General features: G+C 37.3%; 2 protein-coding genes across 2 annotated transcripts; both read left to right on the top strand.

Annotated features, from left to right (window-relative positions):
- The first annotated feature begins 414 nt into the window (after positions 1-414).
- On the top strand, positions 415-14191 carry LOC117415302 (choline/ethanolamine kinase). The gene is made up of 11 exons (XM_034025447.3): positions 415-1281; positions 2795-2903; positions 3338-3451; positions 4088-4221; positions 4685-4789; positions 7499-7557; positions 8441-8528; positions 8783-8891; positions 9682-9788; positions 9993-10074; positions 11433-14191. The coding sequence occupies exons 1-11, from the start codon at positions 902-904 to the stop codon at positions 11487-11489; spliced, it is 1344 nt and encodes a 447-aa protein (XP_033881338.1). The 5' UTR covers positions 415-901; the 3' UTR covers positions 11490-14191.
- Positions 14192-15123: 932 nt separating this feature from the next.
- LOC117415204 (kelch-like protein 42) lies at positions 15124-20844 on the top strand. Its single transcript, XM_034025239.3, has 4 exons — positions 15124-16055; positions 16351-17076; positions 17495-17795; positions 19881-20844. The coding sequence occupies exons 1-4, from the start codon at positions 15804-15806 to the stop codon at positions 20246-20248; spliced, it is 1647 nt and encodes a 548-aa protein (XP_033881130.3). The 5' UTR covers positions 15124-15803; the 3' UTR covers positions 20249-20844.
- Positions 20845-23340: the final 2496 nt, after the last annotated feature.

Raw genomic sequence — 23340 nt, 5'->3', positions numbered from 1 at the left:
TAGTTAAAAAGGAAAATGTTGGTTTGCAAAATAAATCCCTCTGACCACGATTTATCTTCCAATCTGCGCGCCTTTGTTTGACAGATGACGTCAATAAAACAATACTTCTCAGTGGATACCCACCTTCACGTGTCCTTGCACTCACCCAGCACTGTATGCGGAAGTAAAATGTTGTTTGCAATTGGACAATGCAGGTGTACGTCACATCTCAACTCATCTGTTGTCTGAAACACAGTTGTTCCCCCTATTTCTGCTGTGTAACCAACTACGCCATCTGTGACACAACAGGGGCCATGTTTAAAATGTAGTATGCTTATCCATACACCACTGCTGAATTTTTACACGAGTGCTTCGGAACATCAGAACATGTTTTTCCTCTATTTGCCCCGCCCACTTTTCAAGCCCTTCTTTTTGCTGTTTGCTATTCGTGGACATTTTTTACCTTGTTCATTATTGGATGTGTCTAAAACTCTCATAGAAAGAATGATTGGTTAAGAGTGGCAGTCGTTAGTTGCGTTTTTTTCGTCACTGCTCTCATGCTTGCCTGTGAAATTGTCAATGCTGAGGTCGTGAGTTTAGCATGAGCGGATTAATACTGTAGTTACAAGGAAATCTACAGAATAGGAACGAAGCAAAGAACATTATCTAATATAGAGGACACCAAGGAGAGCTTACAGAATACGTATTATTTTTTATATTCACAATTTAAGGATTCTCAAGTCTGAGTTTAATTTGAATATATAAAACCGCTGTATGAGTAATAATAAAAAAAAGACATTTCGTACAGATTAATTTGAAACGTTCTGTGTTTAAATCTAATAGGTATTTCAGCCAACATTAAGACAATTCAGGAGTAGAGCACCGGTAACTTAATTTTAATCATTTTTTCCCCCCATACAATATGCAATCTTCTGGTGGTGGTGGACATTTGACTTTGAGCACCAGTGACGGGGTACTTGTTAATTCAGTTAAAAATGCTTGCAGAAACAGGTTAAATACAGGAGTTAATGCAGAGGACCCAGATTCCATTGTGTCTCTGGTGGGTGATTCTCGGCGATATGAAGGAGTCGATCCAGGTCATTTGAAGGCTTCCAGTCCAAGGGCTGGCAATGCTGACGGTTCCTGTGTGGAAGATGACTCGGAAGACGAGTCGCACAAGGATGGGCGAACCGATGAGGTGGACAGGGATACGAAAGTTAGGGCATACGCCTGGTGTAAAGAATTCCTGTCTGGATCATGGAAACTCATTTTTGAAGATGATTTTCAAATTGGTATTATCAGGTATTTTTAAAATTTATTTTCCTAATAATACTAATTCAACAGACCCGTATTGTTCGTAATTTAGAATGAGCATTTGTGTAACATTAAGAACACGTAGTGTGCTGTAGTATACAAATAATTGTTTTTTTAAAAAGGTTTTGGATCATGGTAATTCATGCCCGCGCGGTGGAGTACAATCACTACACCACTTACCGCGATGATGACTCAACCATGGCATTAGTTAAGGAAGGGCTTTACAAGCACACATGAACATGACAGATAAACCTTGACCTGATCCATTGCAATTATGCATAACAATGGGATTGTCTTAATGGGATTGCTGCTCAGTCTGTAAATTTAGTCTGCAGTTTCACATTAGTCCTCAAGGATACTGCAGCATGTAAACTGATTTGTGCATTTCCTGGCTCCTCCGCATTGCAGTGTCTGGAGTGGATTTTTATTACGATTTAAAAGATTATTAGATTCTGAATTGGTCTGATTACCCCGTCACCACTTACTTGGATTGGTCCATTCATGAGGCGTGTTCTGTATTTAATCTTCCATTTATTGGTAACTCATAGCTGTCAGCACAAATTTGGTATTTGTAGTAGTGGCAGGAAACACTTTAGTACGTTATTATAGTATAGCATAGCCTACTTGTTTAACTTGCTTCAGATTGTGAACACGATCAATTCTGTGGTATGTCTGACAAGGTACAGTTGACCTAACCTTTGACCAGGTTTTGCATGCTTAGTACAATGTGGAGTGTTGAAGTTGGACTTTAATCCATAACAAATGATGTGTAGACTAATGCTTACTGTGAACCATACTGTAATTCATATTGAAATACAGAAAGCTGCCTTGCAGTAGTTGTGCCACAGAAACTGGGGTTATAAAAACACTATAAAGAAAGCTATAAAGAAGTAAAATCATGTGGAGCAAAATGTCGATGGGGTTTAAAATCTACATCGACTGGTCAAAAAATTAGAGAATACACTTTGTGAATCTCCTAATCTACATACCACAGACATACTTGCCGCATATTATGACAAACTGCAGACCGACTACAGTACAGTGGCCAGAATTATAGACACATTAAACATTGGACACTTGCTCCCACCCAATGCACTGGAAGCTTGGCATTGTAGCAGGTCATTATTTATTTATTTTTACCAAGTCATTGTACCCGCATACCTATTTCTAGACTATGTAGCCTTCATCTTAATTTGAAATCTGGTATTCATTATTAGCCAGTTTATGTTAACTGAACTTGTACTGCTAGTCGCTATGTTAACTGGTATCTTGTACTGCTGGTCGCTACATTTTTATTAATGGGGATCTTTTTGAATACAGAACTGTTTCAGACTAGATTCATTATGTGGCTAAATAGTACATTGTTTTGAATAGCAAACTAAAGGCATACATTTGTTTTAAAAGTGAATGCATCATTCAGCTGGATCGCCTTGTAATTTCCAGCAGGAGATATCTGTGTATATTGACATGCTGACTTCGATCTTCAATTTGTCTCCTTTAGTGGTGGATTAAGTAACCTGCTGTACCTGTGCTCTCTACCGGACCATGTGCTCAGTGTTGGAGAGGAGCCTCGCAAGGTTCTGCTGAGAGTTTATGGAGCTATTTTACAGGTCAACATCACAAACACTAAAATGTTCAGTGGAAAACGTTCATGTTGAAAGTGTCCAGTTCTTTAAGAAATTAATAGAGCTGTGGAAAATGTCATTTAGGCCTAATAGTTTATAACCCATATTTTCTAGCAAGTGTTATGTATCTACCATATGAACTTTTGCATGCAGTGGTTACATCAACTGAAGCAGGCCCTGAACATGGTTTTAATACTTCACTTCTTTACTGGTGCAAAATTACATCCCTTTAATGACATCCTTTCTTTCAAGTAAAAAATATCAGACATATCAGGTGCCTCTCCAGATTAACCATCATGCATCATTGTTGTCATGTGATTGTTCATTTATTTTGGTTAGTCCCCAATGTACATGTTAATAATACTTATTGTTACACCTAACCAAAAACTAATACACCTCCCATTTGTTTTCATGTCTAGGGGGTCGATTCCCTTGTTCAGGAGAGTGTGATGTTTGCAATCCTAGCAGAAAGGGCGCTGGGACCACGGCTCTATGGGATCTTCCCTGAGGGGCGGCTGGAACAGTACATTCCGGTATGACACCCTATGCTTCCTGACTGTCACACCTGGTTAAGACCTCACAAATTATTTTTATATATGTTAAGCAACTTCCATAGCAAACACATAAACTAAACTGTTTTTAGATTTCTTACTAAAAATCACCACAAACATGTGGTTTTTGAATTTTTACTCACATACGTGAAATTTAGTCCCAGTTCTCAGAGGTCCTCCGATTTCTTTTTTTTACATCCGATGCTAATCTCATTGTTAGAACTGATGGAAGCATTTCCATGGTATTCACCTCAGCAATACCAGCCAAATTGGGGACGGGCAAAAATACAAAATGAAAAATTGGTGACTCTTAAAAAATGGATGCTTTCAATGGTGCATTTGAAGATATGTATGGAAATACATATCACTCAAAGGATGAAATGGTTATTGTAGCCTGTGGAAAAGAAGGTACATCAAAATTAGTTATGTACAACAAAATTCATTTTGAATTTGTCAACTTTCTTTGATGAAAACTAATCCACGTCTGGGAGGTTACTCTGAGCATCTCTGAGGACACCTGAGTTCTAGTCCCTGAATCATGCTTTACATATGCTTTCCCCTCTACACAGGGTTATTTTATGTTGAGTCTTCGTATTCCTCTTTTCTGTGTATTTCCAGAGCAATCGGTTATTGACGGAGCAGCTACGAGTTCCTGATCTGTCCGGGGAGATTGCTGTGAAGATGTCCCGGTTCCATGGGATGGTCATGCCCTTCAACAAGGAGCCCAAGTGGCTGTTTGGGACCATAGAGAGGTATAACATCCGTACTTCGCAGTAATAGTGCCTGCTTAATTCCCTTCTCCTTCAGCATCACTGGAATACTTAATATAACCCACCACATGAAATTGTTAAAATAATTATGTGAAGGTTCTGCTGGGGTTTTAGATTTTAAGCTATACATTTTTTTTATTTTGGTATATTTTAGTATCTGTCAAACCCTTAAAATGTATAGAAACATCATTTATATTAAAGTGATTAGCCTTGTAAATATGTAATATACATTTCTCCTATGTGTCACAGATATTCAAATGTTATTTTTTTTTATATCAAACCAGTATCCAGAAACATAAGAATAATAGTACAAAATATCTACAGAAAGCCAAATGTTACACAGAATGGATCATCCATATGAAGATGTGATCTCTACAAATCTAGAAGGTGCATAGTATAGAACTTGTTGTTTTATAAATATCATTATTATTAATATGATCCCCAGGTATATGAAGCAGATTTTGACATTGAAATTTACCAAAGAAGCCCATTTGAAAAAGTTCAACAAACTGATGAAGTACAACCTGCCTGCAGAGATGGAGAGCCTGAGGTAAGCTGGGAATGGTAGTAAGCTTATGAGGAAGAGGGTTAGTGTAAGGAGTCAAACTGACGGAAACATGACATCTATTATCTGGTGGAGGCGAGTGTGTGTACACAATTAGTTTTTCATATATCTAGAGAACCAGCTCTTTGTGAAACTTGCCAAAGCCCTCCTTAAGTATTAGTTATGTGGTATATCTAGGGCTCTTCATTTTTGGTTTTTATTTTTGGTCACATGATGTCCCTTTTTAAAGTTCTATTGAGCCAGCGCTGTTTCTTAATTAAACTCTTGGAAATGCTTTGATTGTGAAACCAGATCACTTCAGTTTTTTCTCCCGTAACTTGAATGAGACCGATTATGTTCATTGATAATGTAAACAAAAAAAGGCAGCTCCTTATTTTTAATTCAAACCGAACACAAAAAGCGAGTTCCGCTTTCGAGCTCCTGGGTGTAAAGAGGAAACTGGCTTGGTCGTGGGATCGGAGGACGCCCACTGAAACTTCGGTTCTTCTGAGCTGTGTGGGGAATTGCTGCGGTGATGGGGGAAAAAAATAATTGGACATTCAAAATTGGGGATAAAATCTGGGTAAAATAATTGGGCACTCTAAATAAAAAAAATAATTTAAAAAAATCTCATTTTTACATGTATATTTACAGGATAAACAATGAGAAGTGTTGAATCGGTAAAAATAATTCAACCTTTCAAGTATCGTTAGGCACGAGAAACTGTGGATTCTTTTTCTTGCCGATTCAACACTCGAACTTGAGTTGTTTATGTCACTTAAAACATTTCTTCCGAATTTGATACTTGTTCCATAACAATATTCAATTCAGTATTAATTTGGAAATTTGATTTGTTGTTCGCTCCTTTGTACACTTAGTTCAAACTGTTAAAATGTTTGCCTCTCACATTGCAGCACTGTTGTCATGAGTTTGAAATCCCACTTTACACAGACACAAGTGTCTGTTGTAAGTGAAGATAGTAGTAGCGAGCACTATGTTTTAGATCTAGAACATGAAAGTGACATTAGAAAAATAAAAATGCAAAAAACAAAGGCATGTGAACCAGGAACAGAGAGGAAAATTATTGATAGTGTTGCTAAACCTAAAACAGATGCAGACCTAAATATCATTGCAAATGATCGGTTTTCGAGAAGTAGTACACAAGCGGGCTATGAGCTTGTTTGAACAATGTTTAAAGCCAGGACCGAAAAGCAAAAGCTGAGTTTAAATCTAACGTCCGTGTAATTGAGGTTTACGAAGTGATGATGAAATTGCTTTTGTTACTGAAAAAAGATTTAGTTCTTGCTCTTTAAATGAGGAATGAAAAACTACATCTCCCAGAATACCATAGCTATCCAAGACCACTGATTCACTGACAATCAGTTAAACTAATACACCTGGTCGTAATTTAACAAGTCAGTCAGGTATAAAATGACAAGTTTCAAAGACAAAAGTTGTCTGTGGGAAGTAAGAAAGTAAGTATAGACCTGAATGCTGTGTATGTTAAAAAAACAGTACATTAAGTCTCTGATTTGTGTATTTAAAGCCAGGAAACCAGATTGGCGTCTGACTAAAGGTACAGTAGGGTTTAGTTAGTTAGCACTCCAAAACATGAGCTAGGGTTTATTTTTGTTTAGTATTGTTTGTTAAAAGAAGCCGTGTTTCCACTGAAAAAGAGACACCATGGAAAAATAAACAGGCATGTATCATCCTGTTTAAACCCATCCTTTGTTGTAATTATGAGAAAAAAAGGTTTACATTGTTAATGTATAATTGTATTGCCCTACTTTTAGCAAACAATATGAAATACTAAATTGAATCGCAATCCCTTTTCTAAGTGTTACGTTTGGAATGTGCAATATGAATTAACTAATTGTCGAAATGATTGTTGCGCAATAAATGGTATTTGCTTTTCTGTTGAATTGTTCTGACTCGCTCTGGTTTCGTTAACGAAGCCACAGATTTCTGTGGATTCGTAGCACTAAACTGTGTATTTATTAATACACAATATATCTGCCCTGCACTCCACATCTCTTCAAAGCCACTCAGCCACTTTTAGTTAGTAGATTCGTAGAATTAATCAATCAAAAGGTCAAAGTGTGACGTCACGGAAATGTTTTAATCATTGGTCACACTGATCTTTTTCATGTTACTAATGGCTATAATATTGAAATTACCGGCATGGCGTGGGATAATTGTCACTGACGTGCGTGTTTTTCTTTATAAACAGAAGCTAAGTCTCTGGATTTTTTTTGTGATAGGTGGTATGCTGTAAAGCAGTGGTTCCCAATCCTGGTCCTGGGGACCCCCTGTTTTTGCTGGTTTTCATTCCAGCTGAGCTCTTGCGTTTTAAATGTTTTCAGCTCTTAAAAAGTTGCAGATTTCAAGTTAGCTGTGACATTTTATAAGTAACTTGAACTCTGCAACTTTTTAAGAGCTGAAACAGTTAGAAAGGTCTAATTTAAGCAAATGATCAGTTCAATTAAGGATCTAGTTTAGTAATTGAGAGCTCAGTTGGAATGAAAACAGCAGACGCAGGGGGTCCCCAAGACCAGGGTTGGGAACCACTGCTCTAAAGTCATGTATATGGTTTGAGGATAACACTGGTGTCAAATGGTGTCAACATTAGTAGATCTCAAAAGTTTATGTATGTGGTGGCTTTTTTCACTTTCTCTTCCTAAATTAATTTGTTTATTTTTTGGTGTTTAATTGCAGAGCTCTTCTTGAGTCAACTGCTTCTCCAGTGGTTTTCTGTCATAATGATGTGCAAGAAGGTAAGAAAAGAGAATACATAATATTTTAGCTTAGTCGGTTGGCAGGCAGGAATCACATAATCTATTCTTTTCTGTAGTTGTTGAATGGTTGATATGTGGGGGAACCAGAATGTATCTGTTGTGATGTAAAACCTGCAAAGGGAGGCAGCTAAGAATGCAGGCATCTAAGAGCATCCCACTGTCTGTATAGCCAGCATCCAACCGAAAGCATTCACGTTTTGCTTATTTTGCAAAAGCTGCAAATGTTTCTCCAAAACAATGCATTTCTTCTACAACAATACTGTTTTTGTTAGAAATTAACATTCACAACTGAAATAATGGGAGACACAGGAGTAAAAAGTCTGGTAGAAAGGTCCAAAATAATGTCATGTATGATCTAGTAAAATAATGTCATGTATGATCTAGCAAATTGTTGGGATCTTCAACCCTGGGCCTCCAATACCCCCAGCAGTCTTTTTTTAAATTTTTTTTAGTTCGGTTTGCTTTTCTTTCTTTCTTTTTTTTTAAATTTGTATTGCAGTCTGGTAATGAATACAGCCTCTTAGCAGTCAATGTAGCTACACACTGTTTAAAGTCTCATGCGCGCCAGAAAACCATGTATATTCAAAACACATTTAGTTCCTGGTTGAAATTAAAGCTTGGGCCATTGGGGGTACGTACTTGTGTGAGCATTGTGTAAAAAGTAAATGCTAAAGATATTATTTTGAAATTTAATAAACATTTTTAAAATGTTTTATTCTGCTGTTTCCTCACAGTACACATGATTTTCTCAGCCATTTATTCTAACTTGGCTGGAGTCACTACTAAGACTATAGACGTAAATAAATGTGTTTTTGACTACATAGATTTTCTTTTAATCTTTAATCTTCCTCTCTTGTTCCAGGTAACATCCTTATGCTGGCTGATCGAGATCCCTCTTCCAAAGAAAAACTTATGCTCATAGACTTTGAATACAGCAGCTATAATTACAGGTGAAAATGAAGAACTTTTTAATATTTTCATACAATAACAAACCCACCAAATCCATACTCCTCCAGAGCCCAGTAATATAATAAAGGGGCACATTGTTTGGGAAGGAGGGTGCAACATTTCGCTATATCAGGTGGTTACATCTAGGAATGTGACCAGCTGGGTGTTCATCATAATAAAAGAAAAAAACAAATCAGAAAAGCCCGTTGTATCTCTTGATCTTTGTACTAAAGCAAGCTTTTGTTTGTGTTTTCAGGGGTTTTGATATTGGCAACCATTTCTGTGAGTGGATTTACGATTATACCTACAACCAGTGGCCCTTTTTCAAAGCTACTCTAGAGAACTACCCAAGCAGAGAGCAACAGGCAAGATACTCAAAATATACTTTTGTATAAAATAATCTGTGCTTTGGTGTAAACATACAGAGGATATGACGTGGAAAACCGCGACATACAGTATTTCTGTCATTGGCGGATGTGCCGATAACAAACAAGCCCTTGTATGGGTCAGTGAGCTTACTAGTCACAAATTAATAAAGACATTTAAAAAGAATGCATTGGTTACTTTATCTAGTTATTCATCCTATTTTATTTGAATCTCGTATGTCATGTTTTTTCATGACATACTGGTATCTTATTTGTGCCACAAATGTTTAAATTTTCTATAAATAAAATATCAGTAACACTATTGTAGCTCCCCAAAGTGATTTGAAGGTACTAACGGTAATCTATCACTTTTTACAAGGCAATAGTACAGAGTAGACAGAACGAAGCTTGTCCCTTCCTACAGGTGCTGGTGTAGAGTAGTGCATTCTCGTCTATTAAAATATCCTCAAATTATGCTTGTGATTTACAGCATTAATCTCATTCCTTCAGGAAGTCTGAAAAAGATGATTTTCTGAGAGTTGCAAATACTTTAAATGTCCTGCAAATGGTTTCTTTTTCATTTATTTATCTTTTACTTGAAATATGTAACATGCAAATATGGAATACACTTTTCATTTTTAATTAGTTTTCCATTGCTTCCCTTTCCTTGTGTATGGGTTTAGGTGCGTGTTTGTGGCAGTAGAGATAGGATCCTGTATAGAACAATACAAGGATCTTACTGTATGTGGTGTTGACATTATCAATCATTTGAATGTTGTTCTTCTTTTAGTTGCATTTCCTTCGCCACTATTTGTCTGAATTTTCTGGGATTAAGGGAGATGTAGAATGTGATGATCAAGCAAAGATTGAAGAAGAAATGATTATTGAAACTAACAGGTAAAGACCTTCACGTGTCAGTTGACATGACAATAGTGCCCCTTTATGTCAGTTCTAATGGTCATTATGGTAAATTGAGGGTTCACTTTGGAAGAGACTAACATATGTGGTTACTCACCTTACCAACCAACAACTTACACAATGACTTGTGGAAAAGGAATAATTAATTGTGTGTTTTTTGTTTTGTGTAATTCTTTTCTTTAGATTTGCATTGGCATCCCACTTCTTGTGGGGTTTATGGTCCATTATACAAGCTAAGTTGTCTACAATAGAGTTTGGGTACATGGTAAGTACCTGAATTCTTTATTTTAATGACTATTTGATTTATTTATTTATTTTATTTATATAGCACCTTATGTCATAGATCCCAAGGTGCTTTACAGAAAACATAAAACAAACAGCAGAATAAAATATTAAAATGGCATAAAGATAACAAAAAGACTATTTCAAATAAAAGTAAATACATTTCCAATCATATTTTTAAAAAAAAAAGAAAGAAATAATAAAGACTATAATAAAAAGGCCTGTGTATATAAATAAGTCTTCAATCTTGTCTTAAAAACAGCAAGACTCCGAGCTTCTCTGACAAAAAAAGGCAGAGCGTTCCATAATGTAGGAGCCTGATAGGAAAAGTCCCTTCCTCCCATACTATTTGTATTTATTATTATTATCATTATTATTATTATTATTATTTATTTCTTAGCAGATGCCCTTATCCAGGGCGACTTACAATTGTTACAAGATATCACATTATTTTTACATACAATTACATTATTTTTTTACACATTATTTTTACATACAATAACCCATTTATACAGTCGGGTTTTTACTGGAGCAATCTAAGTAAAGTACCTTGCTCAAGGGTACAGCAGCAGTGTCCCCCACCTGGGATTGAACCCACGACCCTCCGGTCAAGAGTACAGAGCCCTAACCACTATGCTTTATATTTACCCTTGGAATAACCAAGAGCCCTGCATCCTGAGATCTAAGATTCTGCTTAGGAATGTATGGGATCAACAGCTCCTGTAAATAACTGGGTGCTAATCCATTAAGGGCTTTAAGTTAAAAATAAAATCTTAAAATCAATTCGAAACTGCACAGGAAGCCAGTGTAAGGCCAAGACAGGAGTAATATGTTCACCTTTTCTGGTTTTAGTTAGAATTCTTGCAGCAGCATTCTGAATAAGCTGCAAGCGAGACACCAAATACTTTGGAATCCCCCAATATCCTGTGTATATATTCAGCTGGGGGAAAGAAACTATCATTCCAAGGAAGGAATAATTTGCATTAAACACCATCATTCCTAATCAATCCAAGTGCAAAAAGATAAAAATGCTAGCAACCACTTCATAATTGAAATATATATTCAAGGAAGAAAAACAAACAAAAAAAGGTTTCTCGTAAATTTACTTTCATGAATGTACCAACTAGTACGCTTTATATAAGTAAAACCTGTCCCAATTTAAAACACATTTAAGAATAAGTCATTAATAAGGACATTTTCTATTTTGTACAGTGTATCCATGCCGTACATTTAAAAACATTGTTGCTTCATATATTTAATGTTTCAGTGCCATTTTAGTATAAAACACAGTAGGACATTGCACTGACCAGTAATTATCATTCATTTGTTTTTGTTTTTCAGGATTATGCACACTCTCGATTTGACGCCTACTTCAAACAGAAAAAACTGTTTGCATAGCAGTTCTATTTGTATCAAGGGGACCCTTCAAAAAAGACAAGAATCTGAATTTCAATTTCTAAAGGAATCCCCTGTTCCACTGGATTATTATTATTATTATTATTATTATTATTTATTTCTTAGCAGACGCCCTTATCCAGGATGACTTCCAGTTGTAAACAAAAATACATTTCAAAACAAAAATACATTTCAAGTATAAAAATACATATTCCAGTTCTGTGAATGTATAATCTTCAGTGTTAGGCTTTTCCATTATTTTATTTTTTTAAATAATTTAGTGGTCGCCAATTATTTTTTATTGTTTTCTCTCCAATTTAGTAATGTCCAATAATTTTTTTTTAGGCTCAGCCACACTGCAGACTCACTATGCAGCCACCTAGAGCTACAGTGTCAGAGGACAATGCAGCCCCGGGCAGCTTACAGGCAAGCCCGCAGACGCCCGGCCAGAACAGGGGTCGCTGGTGCGCGGTGAGCCGAGGACACCCTGGCCGACCTAGCCCTCCCTCCCCCAGGTGGCGCTCGGTCAATTGAGCGCCGTCCCCTGGGAGCTCCTGCCCTCGGTTGGCAAAGGAATAGCCTGGACTCGAACCGGCGATGTCCAGACTATAGGACGCATCCTGCACTCTACGCGGAGCGCCTTTACTGGATGCACCACTCTGGAGCCCCCAGGCTTTTCCATTTTATTTTAAATTTGTTTTTGCTTCAGTGGTCAGTAAATCTGAGACGTGCATTTAGAGCTTGTGCGCAGCCTGGACTCTAGACCTAACAATGGAGTGAAACATGGAACCAAAAATAAGCACAATGCTTAACGACAATGTACTGTAAAACATAGTGGGGAAACAAAGCATGCCATAGCATCATCCTTTAAAAATAACCCGTCCGCTTAGTAGTATAGGAGCCAAGCAAATGAATTCTTAGGCAACATCCATTCATATTTTTTGTAACTGTTAAGTAACTTTTTGTTTGTGTCCTTGTTTATATGTCAAGATAAAAATACTGTAAAAAAACAAAACAAAAACAGCACCCTTGATACACTGCAAGCGTAACACCCCTTTCATTTGTGCCATTTGTTATTGTCAGCTACTTGCGCGATGGATGTCCATTTAATTGATAACTTAAACAGCTGCTATTTTGAGTTTCTTGAAAATCTTTAAAGAGGTTGTTGATATATTTTATTTATTTATTGTTTTTGTATCAATTTGCACACTTGCTGACACATAGTCCATACATAATTCTTTTTTGTTGAGTTGACTGTTGCATTCCCATGTTGCATTGATACTGTTCACAAATAGGGGACCAAGAATTGTAGAATTTATAACAATCATTATGGATCCTCTTCACTGCCCATTATAAACACAGTACCTGTATTTGTGAGTGTGCTGCATGCCTAATGATTCATTGGAATAGTGAAATAACCCTAAACATTATTAGTGCAAGGTTTGAAAGCATATAATTGTGCATATTTATGTGCTGTGAAGCTGTAGTGTGCTAGTCATTCTTAATTTAATTGTAATTATTCTTATTTCAGCCTAGAATCTCTTCAACTAAGAAAAAGCTTTTTTTTTTTTTTTTAATTTCAAAAATTCAAGTCAATGATGTTAGTCTGTTTTTTTAATGTTTTCAAAGCCTTGTTTTACACTTACAGTAGTTACTGTAGGGCACTTTGTGGATGTACAACAGTATCGTTGATGAATGTTATAAAATCATTTAGGTATACTATTGCTTGTTTGATAAAAGCCCAGCATAACCAAAGGCTAGGCTAAGAGCTTGGATCTCATGAGCTTCTATCACAGTATGTCTGTTATCATTCGAGGCAGATTTAATCGTGTGTATTGTGTTGCTCTTCTGATTAACATGTCTGGGGCCTGAATAAAATTCAGATGTTGCCACCGTATAACTTTGGTTTAAATAAGGACTCCTTACTTTGCAGCTTTAGTACAATCATAACCAGTGTCACGCCTTCATATTCCCAGTGACTGATATTACACAGTGTGAAGAAGAAACAACTGGGTGAAAAAGTTTAATTTGCTCTTGTGTTGTAGTACATGTAACGTTTAATCGATTCAACTTTCATCAAACATTCATTCATTTTTAATTCAGTTAGTACCATAGGCATGAAGACTAAACTTTGCCCATAATTATAGAAATTATAAAACAAAACTTAATGGTTTTGGACAATACAATTTTGCTGCTAGCGCAATTAGTTTGCAAATAAAAATGTCTTTTTTATTTTTTAAATAATTATCCTAGATGTAATTATCCTAGATGTAATACTGTATAGGTATTTTGTGTTCATCTGATTGCTTCGCTAAAGGGTTTTAGAGGTAAGTGCTACCTATGGGTACACCTGGATAGCAAAAGTTCAGACAATCATAAATAAAACACAAACTGGTGATATCTGACCTATTCATTGTAGAATGTTCTGTTTTTTCAGATATTTGAATCCAACACTTATCTTCTGGTTTCACTGACCCCTCCCTATTCACACTGATCTTGGAAAGCCTAATGTTAAAGTAGTCAAAAATATGTGATTATCAGGGTCTGTGAAACCAGTTGTATGGTATATATGTCTAAATGTTTGATTTAACTCCAGTCTGAATGGCTTGAAAGAGTTGTCTTCTTTGAGAGTTTGTTTGCTCTGCTGCAGTTTTATGTATGTAATTGCAATAAACTGGTTCATAATAAAGTAATCTTATTCTTAAGTCATTGTATTTAAGGTCATTTCCTTAAAGAAAATATGTTTCACTGTATGGATTTAAAGCATTCTTTAATAAGCACTGGCATTCTCTTTGCAGTCAATTATTATTATTTATTTCTTAGCAGACGCCCTTATCCAGGGCGACTTACAATTAAGTCTTACCAAGGTACTTAAGTCTACCAAGGTAAAACACTGTCATGAAAGAATTCCAAAACAGATGGCAGTACAAAAAACACAACTGTCATGTTTCACGTTTTTCATGAGTTTTCAATCGAAACAATTCCTAATTTTCATTTTTGCTGAAATAAGAGAAGATAAGCTTTATTAGTACATGAACTGGTCTATAATGGGAATAGAATCAACGATTTACAGAACATGCTGTAGTAGTGATGACTTTTTTACAATAATTACAATTATATTGACGTGGTCATAAACTAGAATAAAATCAAACGTGTTACACAAATGATCTGCAGTTAGCAGATGCATTTTCAAGAGATGAAGACATTGCATGATGTCCATCCCTGCACACTGTGTTTGTTTCCAATCAATGATCCTTCCAGCAACAGCACGTGTGTTTCTTTCCATTCCCATGATTGACATTGAGTAAGAGCACCCGCATGGCTGCAGGAGGGGTCGTTGATGTGGCTAAAACCACGGGACGCATTAATACAAAGTATTGCATGTCATAAGGAACGCTGCCAATTTACAATGCTTTGTAAATTGTCTTGGTATTATTCCACAACCCAGATTGTGTGAACACCAAAAAAAATATATAATGTTAAAAAAATAAATTATCACTTTTGCAGGATATAACAAAGATAATGCGTTGTCTGCACGCCGCGCTCTAACCCTTTATATTAAACTGTTTGATTGTGAAATGTATGTCAAAGGTCCTTTAGCACTAAAAACAGCTGTCCTTTTAATCTGAACAAGTATCATGTTTCAGAGTTGAACACTGAGCAGCCTGTAGAGATCAAACAGTTTAAAATAGAAAACCCTCCACTCTAAACTGCTTTTCTTGGAGCAGAAATAGCAGCCCTTTTCGAAGCAACAAGATTGAAGAGCACTGAGTCACAGACTTTTTTTTTTATCAACTTATATCTCCTTTTCAAAATGTGACATTTGCATTTTGTTACTTTTGGTCTAACACACAAAAAAACTGGATCATTCCAGATCTTGCTGAACTTATAATTTATGTATCCAGGTCGGTACTCTACAGTATTGAACTCCTACTGGGTTACTTCTGTACAGAATGGACTGTTGGATTTATAGTCGGCTGAAAAGGATTGATTCTTCTGGACTGCAGCTCAAGTAATCTGTTGTTGGTGGAATTTCATAGAGGAGTATAAAGATTCCTGTGTTATCATTCTGAGCGGCTCCTTAATAACTTTTTGTGCTTTATTTTGTTCTACTGTGGGTTGAATCAGAAACATTTAGAAAAACATCTCCTTTATGGCAATTTGTAAGGATACCCTGAAGAACTGAGTTCAAGTAATTGACACAACTCAAATTGGCTTGCTGCAAAGATCCTAACTTCTCATGTAGGTTTATTATTTAGCTGGGATATACATTTCATTTAAGGTTAATATCTGAGAAAAGATTTAAAACTATAAGAGATGAATAGACTGATGTGGTGTTTGTCACTGGTGTTGATCTATTTCATCCTGGGGCTGAAGTTTTGTGGGGGATGGGTGCAGTGGGTTTTGACTGTTCTCAGGAGCTTCCTGTTCAGTTCAGTCACTTCAGGAAATGACAGCAAAGTCAGCAGAGTGGTGGAATCCTGGGAGAGAGACCCCGCCTCAAGAATCTACTCATGTGGAGAAGAGGATGCTTTGGTCACAGTACAGACAAGCACACACTGTTTTCAGGTCATATGTTTATAATTATATTATTATACTATAAGGTGTGATAACTACCAGGAAATAAATTGAGTTTTGTCTAGGGAGATGCAAAGATTTTATGGAGTGAGAAAGGGAGATGGATTTATTTGATACCAACACAGAAATGCTTGAATGCTGCACTAATATTTGATACTATCTTTTTATTAAGAAATCAGTGCATGTTTTTTGTTGAAAATGAACCTTTTTGTCCAGGAACAGAAATGTAGCTACTAAATATTGTGTGTGTGTGTCTATATAATATATCATATATTTGTTTTTAAAGGTGGATCTCGGAAAGCTATCAGAATGCAGCGAGTACTTCAGGGCCCTGTCTCACTCCCGAATGAAGGAGACTACAGAGAACCTCATCCACCTGGACCACATTTCTTCTAGAGCCTTCCGCAATCTCCTCGAGTTTACCTTCCGGCAGCCCTGGGAGGTCCCTGAAGAAGAGCTCCGGGAGCACATTCAGGTGGGCAGCTACCTGTTGGCACATCCCTTCCTAGCCAGATGCCTGGCCTTACTTAGGAAGGTCTTGACCCCTCAGAATTGCCAATCCTACCTGGACTTTGCCAAATCAATTTTCTGTGAGGAGATGCTGAGTACAGTGTACTGCTACCTGAGCACACGCCTGCTAGAAATGCCTCAACTCTATGGCAGCCTGGAACCAGCAGAAAGAGAGAGAATAATTGAACTGAGATCAGAGGGCAGCCACCAGCTGTGTGCCTTGAAGAAAGAAAACCTTTGTGCAGGGCGTGACTCTCAAACCGATGAAGCTCGCTATCTGTACCGTTTTTTAGGTGCAGAAGACAGCGGTGACTGGTGCCAGGGATCAAAACTTCCCTTTCTCGCAGATAAATGGAGCTTCAGCACTGCTGTGTTGTATAATTACTTGTTTGTTATAGGGGGTTACAGGCACAAGGTGAAGAAGGGATTTGAGTTCCGGATGGCCTCCTTTCGATATAACCCCTTCACAGACTGCTGGGATTCTGTGGCACATTTGATTAAGGTAATGGAAAGAAAATATGTGGCCAGGATGCAATTATTTATACCACACCTCATTTTAAACTAGTGGCATGAGGAAAGCATTGATATAGACACTAACCCACCACCAAGTATTATTAGAGCAAAATAAGTTAATGAGCAATCCTTGCAGGGCAGTGGCAATTCCAAATAGTATTTACTATCATATGCAGAAAGACTGGGTGGAACAAATCATTTTGTTTTTTTTTATTTTTTGTTGTTGTTTCTCTTCTGGTCTCAGCTAGCAGAGCTACATCTCAGTAAATCTCTATTTGGGACTGTAAACACAGGAGCAGACATATACCCTGCACCTCCCAGAATGTGACCAAAAGTGGTAATACAGCAAGAAATGACATGTAGTTATACTATATCACAAAGCTATTCATTTCTGTATGTTTCCACAGCGCAGGCGTCACTTCAGCACTGCAGTTTGTGAGGGGGCTATCTTCGCAGTCGGAGGATGGTATCTAGATAATCTTTTGGCTCCTGACTCCAGCACTGCCCTCTACACCGCAGTGGAGCGATATGACCCATGGACCGACACTTGGGCTTTTGTGTCTTCTCTGCCCCTGACCGACTTCTTATTCACTGTATCCCTTTCCCATGATATTCCGCTGACAACTGTCCTGCGTGACTGTATCTATGTGCTCGGGACCATCCAAAAAACAGGAGAGAAGCTCATACTGCAGTACAATGTGAAACAAGGTAAGAAGAAGAATGTATTGAATATATTGTTTCTTTTTTTTTTTACATTTTGTTAATACAGTGGTGTTCGCTGTGGGGTTTTATGTTGATTGCACCTTTTAATTTTGCTTGTTGATCCTACCCATGACTACTAATGGTGTACCAAACACTTTCCGTTGGAGCCTTAAAAGGTCTCTAATGATTATGTTAATGATTTAAATAAGAACATTATTTAATCTAAGACTCCTCTAACAGTAGAATGGTTCTCAACCCCATCCTCGAGAATGGCTAACAGCCCTATATATAATATATGTACACTATATATATATATATATATATATATATATATATATATATATATATATATATATATATATATATATATATATATACAGACATGCTCAAATTTGTTGGTACCCCTCCACAAAAAACGAAGAATGCACAATTTTCTCTGAAATAACTTGAAACTGACAAAAGTAATTGGCATCCACCATTGTTTATTCCATATTTAATAGAAATCAGACTTTGCTTTTGATTTTTTATTCAACATAATATTGTAAATAATAAAACAAATGAAAATGGCATGGACAAAAATGATGGGACCGCTAACCTAATATTTTGTTGCACAACCTTTAGAGGCAATCACTGCAATCAAACATTTTCTGTAGCTCTCAATGAGACTTCTGCACCTGTTAACAGGTAGTTTGGCCCACTCTTCCTGAGCAAACTGCTCCAGCTGTCTCAGGTTTGATGGGTGCCTTCTACAGACTGCAAGTTTCAGCACTTTCCATAGATGTTCGATAGGATTCAGATCAGGACTCATAGAAGGCCACTTCAGAATAGTCCAATGTTTTGTTCTTATCCATTCTTGGGTGCTTTTAGCTGTATGTTTTGGGTCATTATCCTGTTGGAGGACCCATGACCTGCGACTGAGACAGAGCTTTCTGACACTGGGCAGTACGTTTCGCTCCAGAATGCCTTGATAGTCTTGAGATTTCATTGTGCCCTGCACAGATTCAAGGCACCCTGTGCCAGGCGCAGCAAAGCAGCCCCAAAACATAACCGAGCCTCCTCCGTGTTTCACTGTAGGTATGGTGTTCTTTTCTTTGAAAGCTTCATTTTTTCATCTGTGAACATAGAGCTGATGTGACTTGCCAAAAAGCTCCAGTTTTGACTCATCTGTCCAAAGGACATTCTCCCAGAAGGATTGTGGCTTGTCAATATGCATTTTAGCAAATTCCAGTCTGGCTTTTTTATGTTTTTCTGTCAAAAGTGGAGTCCTCCTGGGTCTTCTTCCATGGAGCCCACTTTCGCTCAAAAAGCGACGGATGGTGCGATCAGAAACTGACGTACCTTCACCTTGGAGTTCAGCTTGTATCTCTTTGGCAGTTATCCTTGGTTCTTTTTCTACCATTCGCACTATCCTTCTGTTCACTCTGGGGTCGATTTTCCTCTTGCGGCCGCGCCCACGGAGGTTGGCTACAGTTCCATGGACCTTAAACTTCTTAATAATATTTGCAACTGTTGTCACAGGAACATCAAGCTGCTTGGAGATGGTCTTGTAGCCTTTACCTTTACCATGCTTGTCTATTATTTTCTTTCTGATCTCCTCAGACAACTCTCTCCTTTGCTTTCTCTGGTCCATGTTCAGTGTGGTGCACACAATGATACCAAACAGCACAGTGACTACTTTTCTCCATTTAAATAGGCTGAATGACTGATTACAAGATTGGAGACATGTGTGATACTAATTAAAGAAACTAATTAGTTTGAAATATCACTATAATCCAATTATTTATTATCTTTTCTAAGGGGTACCAACAAATGTGTCCAGGCCATTTTAGAATATCTTTGTAGAATAAGCAGTAATTCATCTCTTTTCACAGCTTCCTTGCTTTATTCTATGACATACCAAAGGCATGCAAGTATACATGATAAAATAGCTTTTAATTTCATCACTTTTCAGGAGGAATGAAGCATTATTTCAATGAGCTGTAAGGGTACCAACAAATTTGAGCACCTCTGTGTGTATATATATATATATATATATATATATATATATATATATATATATATATATATAATTTTTTTTTTTTTTCCTTCCAGATTCCTGGTCAGAGCTGCTTCCCACGCTTACTTGTGCTGATGCAGATATTCCCAGTCTCTACTTCTTCTGCTCAGTAGACAGGCTTTATTTGATTGGAGGGAATAACAATGAGAATGTGGTGACCTCATTCTGTGTGGAGAGTCAGAAGTGGGGCAAGGTCAGGGCCACACAGAAAATGGCGCTTGCTGGGCAGGGCACTATACTCAATAACAAAGTGTACATGCCAGCAGCAGAGCAGAGCACTGTTATCAGCATGGATCTCCACTCCTTATCCACACAGATATTACCTCCTCTCCCCATCTCCACTTCATATGAGGCTCTTTTTCACCTTTATTTCAAAGAGTTTGATAACGAATCATCCCTTTAATAGAGAATAATCTGACACTGCATTATTAGTTTTATTAATGACTCAGATAATTCAGTAATAGTGCATTGTAATTTCAGTCTTCTCATTGTAGCTATTGATTTTTTTTCTTTCAACGATTTTAAATCTGCCTCTCAAAATGTCCTTGAAAATTAATGATTAATGGTGTTTTTCTTTTATAAATTATAATTCAGGGTGTGTACAAAGTACATTGAGACAGTTCTGAAGATTGATAATGTGTTATTAGTATTAGTAATAATAATAATAATAATAATAATAATAATAATAATAATAATAATAATAATAATAGCTTCTGGAGAAAAGTATTGCAAAGGGTTGTAGTTTTAAGTGATCTCACTAGCTTTTCCATTGTAAAATAACTTATAATGGATAGTTTGACAGTTGTAAAGATGCTGAAAAAAACAGATTCAGGTGGTCCCACAGCATTTATGTATCTAAAATATACTCTAACAGTTTGTTTAATTATATCACAAGTATTTACCTATTTTATTTTTCTACTAAACCATATGTAAAACATTTTACCATCTTATGTTTAAAGTAGAAAGAAAGTTGAAATAAAATATTTTTTGAAAATAAAAGTTTAATTTTTGTTGTTGTAAAATCATGTAAAATTTATTAATATGATTTATTTCTTAGCAGACACCCTTATCCAGGGCGACTTACCATTGTTACAAGATATCACATTATTTTTTACATACAATTACCCATTTATACAGTTGGGTTTTTAGTGGAGCAATTTAGGTAAAGTACCTTGCTCAAGGGTACAGCAGCAGTGTCCCCACTGGGGATTGAACCCACAACCCTCCGGTCAAGAGTCCAGAGCCCTAACCACTACTCCACACTGCTTTACAATACAATTCCTTTCAGACACATTATAAGCATAGGCTGAGATTCAGCGGAGAGACCATGGGGGCTTGCCTGTCCTGTCGATTCCTCCTCCCTCACATAGCTGTTGCCGTTGTCATATACAGACGTGCTCAAATTTGTTGGTACCCTTACAGCTCATTGAAATAATGCTTCATTCCTCCTGAAAAGTGATGAAATTAAAAGCTATTTTATCATGTATATTTGCATGCCTTTGGTATGTCATAGAATAAAGCAAAGAAGCTGTGAAAAGAGATGAATTACTGCTTATTCTATAAAGATATTCTAAAATGGCCTGGACACATTTGTTGGTACCCCTTAGAAAAGATAATAAATAATTGGATTATAGTGATATTTCAAACTAATTAGTTTCTTTAATTAGTATCACACATGTCTCCAATCTTGTAATCAGTCATTCAGCCTATTTAAATGGAGAAAAGTAGTCACTGTGCTGTTTGGTATCATTGTGTGCACCACACTGAACATGGACCAGAGAAAGCAAAGGAGAGAGTTGTCTGAGGAGATCAGAAAGAAAATAATAATAGACAAGCATGGTAAAGGTAAAGGCTACAAGACCATCTCCAAGCAGCTTGATGTTCCTGTGACAACAGTTGCAAATATTATTAAGAAGTTTAAGGTCCATGGAACTGTAGCCAACCTCCGTGGGCGCGGCCGCAAGAGGAAAATCGACCCCAGATTGAACAGAAGGATAGTGCGAATGGTAGAAAAAGAACCAAGGATAACTGCCAAAGAGATACAAGCTGAACTCCAAGGTGAAGGTACGTCAGTTTCTGATCGCACCATCCGTCGCTTTTTGAGCGAAAGTGGGCTCCATGGAAGAAGACCCAGGAGGACTCCACTTTTGAAAGAAAAACATAAAAAAGCCAGACTGGAATTTGCTAAAATGCATATTGACAAGCCACAATCCTTCTGGGAGAATGTCCTTTGGACAGATGAGTCAAAACTGGAGCTTTTTGGCAAGTCACATCAGCTCTATGTTCACAGATGAAAAAATGAAGCTTTCAAAGAAAAGAACACCATACCTACAGTGAAACATGGAGGAGGCTCGGTTATGTTTTGGGGCTGCTTTGCTGCGCCTGGCACAGGGTGCCTTGAATCTGTGCAGGGCACAATGAAATCTCAAGACTATTAAGACATTCTGGAGCAAAACGTACTGCCCAGTGTCAGAAAGCTCTGTCTCAGTCGCATGTCATGGGTCCTCCAACAGGATAATTACCCAAAACACACAGCTAAAAGCACCCAAGAATGGATAAGAACAAAACATTGGACTATTCTGAAGTGGCCTTCTATGAGTCCTGATCTGAATCCTATCGAACATCTATGGAAAGAGCTGAAACTTGCAGTCTGGAGAAGGCACCCATCAAACCTGAGACAGCTGGAGCAGTTTGCTCAGGAAGAGTGGGCCAAACTACCTGTTACCAGGTGCAGAAGTCTCATTGAGAGCTACAGAAAACATTTGATTGCAGTGATTGCCTCTAAAGGTTGTGCAACAAAATATTAGGTTAGCGGTCCCATCATTTTTGTCCATACCATTTTCATTTGTTTTCTTATTTACAATATTATGTTGAATAAAAAATCAAAAGGAAAGTCTGATTTCTATTAAATATGGAATAAACAATGGTGGATGCCAATTACTTTTGTCAGTTTCAAGTTATTTCAGAGAAAATTGTGCATTCTTCGTTTTTCGTGGAGGGGTACCAACAAATTTGAGCACGTCTGTAAGTTGTAACTTCATCCACCTCCCCAACCTCCACTTTATTTGCAGGCAGTTCCCTCTAGGAGGGGGAAGTATGGCTTCATCACGGTCCACCCTGCTGACCTGCATCATTAGATCAGTGGCTTCCATCTCCTCTTGAGATGCGGAACAAGCACACTAACATCATCCATACCCCAACAAGCATCCATGATCCCTGACACTGAATATCCTAACTTAATAGATTTCTTTATCAACAATGCATGCTACAATATTATAAAGAAATACAGCATGAAGCTTAATAATGAAGCAAAATCTATGTCCTAATGAATGCACATTAGATATCGGTGGCTGGGAAGTGTGTGTTTATATTTTAAGAGATCCATGCGAGAGAGGTTCCTGACACATGCAGTCAGTGTGCTCTGGTGATGGTGTCCTGTTACAGGCAGAATGTTGAGCTGCCACTATAGTAAGAGAGAGAGAGAGAGGGGGGAGG

The sequence above is a fragment of the Acipenser ruthenus genome, chromosome 7 (assembly GCF_902713425.1).
Source record: "Acipenser ruthenus chromosome 7, fAciRut3.2 maternal haplotype, whole genome shotgun sequence".
Taxonomy (NCBI): Eukaryota; Metazoa; Chordata; class Actinopteri; order Acipenseriformes; family Acipenseridae; genus Acipenser; species Acipenser ruthenus.
Note: the sequence above shows the minus strand (reverse complement) of the source record. Positions and strands in the feature narration are given on the sequence as shown.

What these genes read in the sequence shown, in the direction of transcription:
- LOC117415302 (XM_034025447.3), top strand. Translation starts at nt 902, where the DNA reads ATGCAATCTTCTGGTGGTGGTGGACATTTGACTTTGAGCACCAGTGAC. An exon ending in TTTATGGAGCTATTTTACAG is followed by an intron (nt 2,904 to 3,337) that starts GTCAACATCACA and finishes TTTCATGTCTAG; the next exon opens with GGGGTCGATTCCCTTGTTCA. An exon ending in TCATAATGATGTGCAAGAAG is followed by an intron (nt 7,558 to 8,440) that starts GTAAGAAAAGAG and finishes CTCTTGTTCCAG; the next exon opens with GTAACATCCTTATGCTGGCT.
- LOC117415204 (XM_034025239.3), top strand. Translation starts at nt 15,804, where the DNA reads ATGAATAGACTGATGTGGTGTTTGTCACTGGTGTTGATCTATTTCATC. An exon ending in CTGTGGCACATTTGATTAAG is followed by an intron (nt 17,077 to 17,494) that starts GTAATGGAAAGA and finishes ATGTTTCCACAG; the next exon opens with CGCAGGCGTCACTTCAGCAC. An exon ending in GCAGTACAATGTGAAACAAG is followed by an intron (nt 17,796 to 19,880) that starts GTAAGAAGAAGA and finishes TTTTCCTTCCAG; the next exon opens with ATTCCTGGTCAGAGCTGCTT.